Here is a 2,851-nt window from a genome sequence, read left to right on the forward strand (position 1 = left end):
TACCTCTAAGACATTTTTGTTTTCTTGACCAACAAGGAAATAGGACATTTTAAAGAAGACAGCCCATATTAAATGGAGGGAAAGTAACTCTCTAAATTGAAATTCAATGTAATCACTTTTTTTATTGCAATATAATGCTCATACCATAAAATTTACTATTTTAAAATATACAGTTTAGTGGTTTCTAGTATTTTCACAAGGTTATGCAACTACCACTACTATCTAATTCCAGAATATTTTCATTGGTCCTAAATGAAACCCCACACTGTTTAGCCCTCGTGCCCTATTCACCCCACCCCCTACCCCTGCCAGCCACTCATCTGTTTTCTCTCTTCGTCTGTTTTAAATGCTGACTTTTAACAAATTAACACTAACTACAATGTGTAAAATTTCCTTTGGAAATAATGTCAGAAGCTTATGTTGGAGACATGACTGGTGGTTCTCCCAGCTCCTCCAGAGCAGACTGGCTGGTTTAGGGCATCTTTACTTCCCACCATTTTCAGCTGGGCTTACCTGGTCCTGTGCTCTCCAGGGCAGCAGATGTCTTTTAAGTACCATCTGTGTGCCCAGCACTGTTCTAAGAGTTGTCGCCTTTGTGATAATAACCGAGAGCATCTCAGACCTCAGAGGACTTACAGTACAGCAAAGAGCAAGAAAAACAGGACAAAAGTCCCCAAAGGGACACAGCTCAGTATCACGGTGGTGGTGGTAGTAGGGTGGTATCAAAGAAGGCAGAGAAAAAATGCCCATCTGGGAGCATGGAGGAGGTCCTTGTGAAGAAAATGGTGTTTGAGGTGGCCTTGAAGGAGAAGTAGAGTGACAGCAGCCAACATGGGGGCAGTGAGATGCATGTGGCAAAAGGAGAGAGCCAGAAAAGCATGGGAGTGTCAGGAAAGGAGAAAATAGCACATTGAGGCAATGGCATGTGAGCAAGTCCTGAAACGGACTGGGACACTGATATGGGGAGCTTTCAGAGCCAGGGAGGGACGTGTCCTCTTAATCTCTGGCTTTGTGTTGCATCCGGACGTGCATCTTTCTCAGTTCCACAGATAAGACATCCTATGTTGTAAGCTAACTTGCATCCGTGTAACTTGCCGCTACAGCCAGATTCTTGCAGAGTGGCCACCCCGGCCCTCCCTCAATTTCTTTGTATGCCCCCACAGATGTGGCACCCTGATTTGTGTGCTAACAGCTATTTAATACAGACTTATCCACCAGGGGAAATTTCTTTGTATGCCCCCGCAGATGTGGCACCCTGATTTGTGTGCTAACAGCTATTTAATACAGACTTATCCACCAGGGGAAATGTCCATTCCCATGTTTTGAGCTTCTTCTCCATAGTAAGTTACCACCTTGTCGTGTGGGACCACAGGGTGTTGGCACAGGCAGAATAAGTGAAGGCATCGAGTCTACAAGCATTTGTTTGGAACCTACATGTGTCTAGCACTATGGAAAGCACAGTAAGGGGCAAACAAAGTATGGAGAGTGCACTTGGCCCAGGAAGGGTTTCCCGCCTTCACAGAGAGACTTGAGTTTACCACCAGAAACAGCTGGGGAATCATGTAATTCGGTTTCACTCAATTCCTGCATTGTTGGTGTCAGAGCCTTCATGGAAGAGGTGGGACTTGTGCTGAGCTTCAAAGCATTGGTGTGATTTTACAAATAGGAGCAAAGAGGGCTTTCTAAGTGAGGACAAGAGCAAGAGCCACGTCCTAGAGGTAAGAAAGAGAGAAGTGCAATGGGACAATAAAATGATTGCCTCACCTGAAGGGAAGTTAGATTTGAACAGAAAAGGCGACAAGCTTGGATATGTAGGTTGGAGCCAAACTATGCAGAGCTTGGAGCACCAGAACAAGAACAAATCAATAGTTTATGTAGGCCGACTGGAAAATGACTTGATGCACATTTTTAGATTAATCTGTACAAGAATCTGTGTGTGCAACAGCACAGCTCAAATCGCAGCGAGAGTGAGAACCGCCTGGGCTTCTCGTTCAAATGCAGATTATGATTCAGTAGGTCTGGAGTAGGGCCTGAGATTCTGCATTTCTGACAAGCTGCCAGGTGATACTGATTGTGTCAGTTTGCAGACCCCACTGAGAAGCACCAATTCAGAGCATGGTTTAGAGAGGGGAGGACATCTGGACAATCTCATGTCTTTGTTATGGAAAAGCCATCATGCTGGCAGGAGGACGAAGGTAAAAGGAAGGAATGTGAAGTCGCCTGCGGCAGGCAGAGCCGGCATTCAGGAGCTCACTAAAACACCCTGCCCCAGGCCATCATCTTGACAAGCCTGGCTAAGTAGCCAGTGGTCAGGACTTATTGTAACTACCCCAGAGAATGTGCCACCTCGGGTTCATTAAGCACCAGCTGTGGGATCACCCGTTTTCCTCTTGGTTCCTCAGCCAACTTCTCCCAGTTTGCGTTCGAGTCCGTGGTGGCCATCGCCAACAGCCTGCACAACAGCAAAGACCTGAGCAAGGACCAGCATGGCAGGAACTGCCTTCTGGCCTCCTATGTGCACTACGTCTTCCGCCTGCCGGAGCCGCAAAGGGACCTGCCCAAGTCAGGTAGCCTTGCCCCGGGCATGGGAGGCTGGCAGCCAGGGCACCCCACTGCGCCCCACAGCCGTGTAATTAAAAAACCCCATAAAACCCAGAAGTTCAATTTGATTTCTCAGAATGACACAAAACTTACATGAATGCTGAAATTAAAAGAGTTTCTTTCTAGATTTTTCCTCCTTTCTGCCTTTTTCCTGCCTCCTCCCCTCTTTTTATGCTTTAAGCACTTGTCTGCCCATTTGATAATCCCTCACTGGTCTTTACCCAGTTGCTAATTTACAACTCAGCTGAGG

General features: G+C 46.6%; 1 protein-coding gene across 1 annotated transcript in view; it reads left to right on the forward strand.

The window, feature by feature from the left end:
* Positions 1 to 2,851, forward strand: part of DOCK8 (dedicator of cytokinesis 8) — an 83,771-nt gene that overhangs the window by 7,950 nt on the left and 72,970 nt on the right. Inside the window, exon 7 of the mRNA XM_008589412.1 lies at positions 2,403 to 2,567. Coding sequence (XP_008587634.1) covers positions 2,403 to 2,567 — 165 coding nt within the window. The remainder of the gene's footprint in view (positions 1 to 2,402; positions 2,568 to 2,851) is intronic.

Source organism: Galeopterus variegatus, unplaced genomic scaffold (genome assembly GCF_000696425.1).
Source record: "Galeopterus variegatus unplaced genomic scaffold, G_variegatus-3.0.2 Scaffold5418, whole genome shotgun sequence".
NCBI classification, from domain to species: domain Eukaryota; kingdom Metazoa; phylum Chordata; class Mammalia; order Dermoptera; family Cynocephalidae; genus Galeopterus; species Galeopterus variegatus.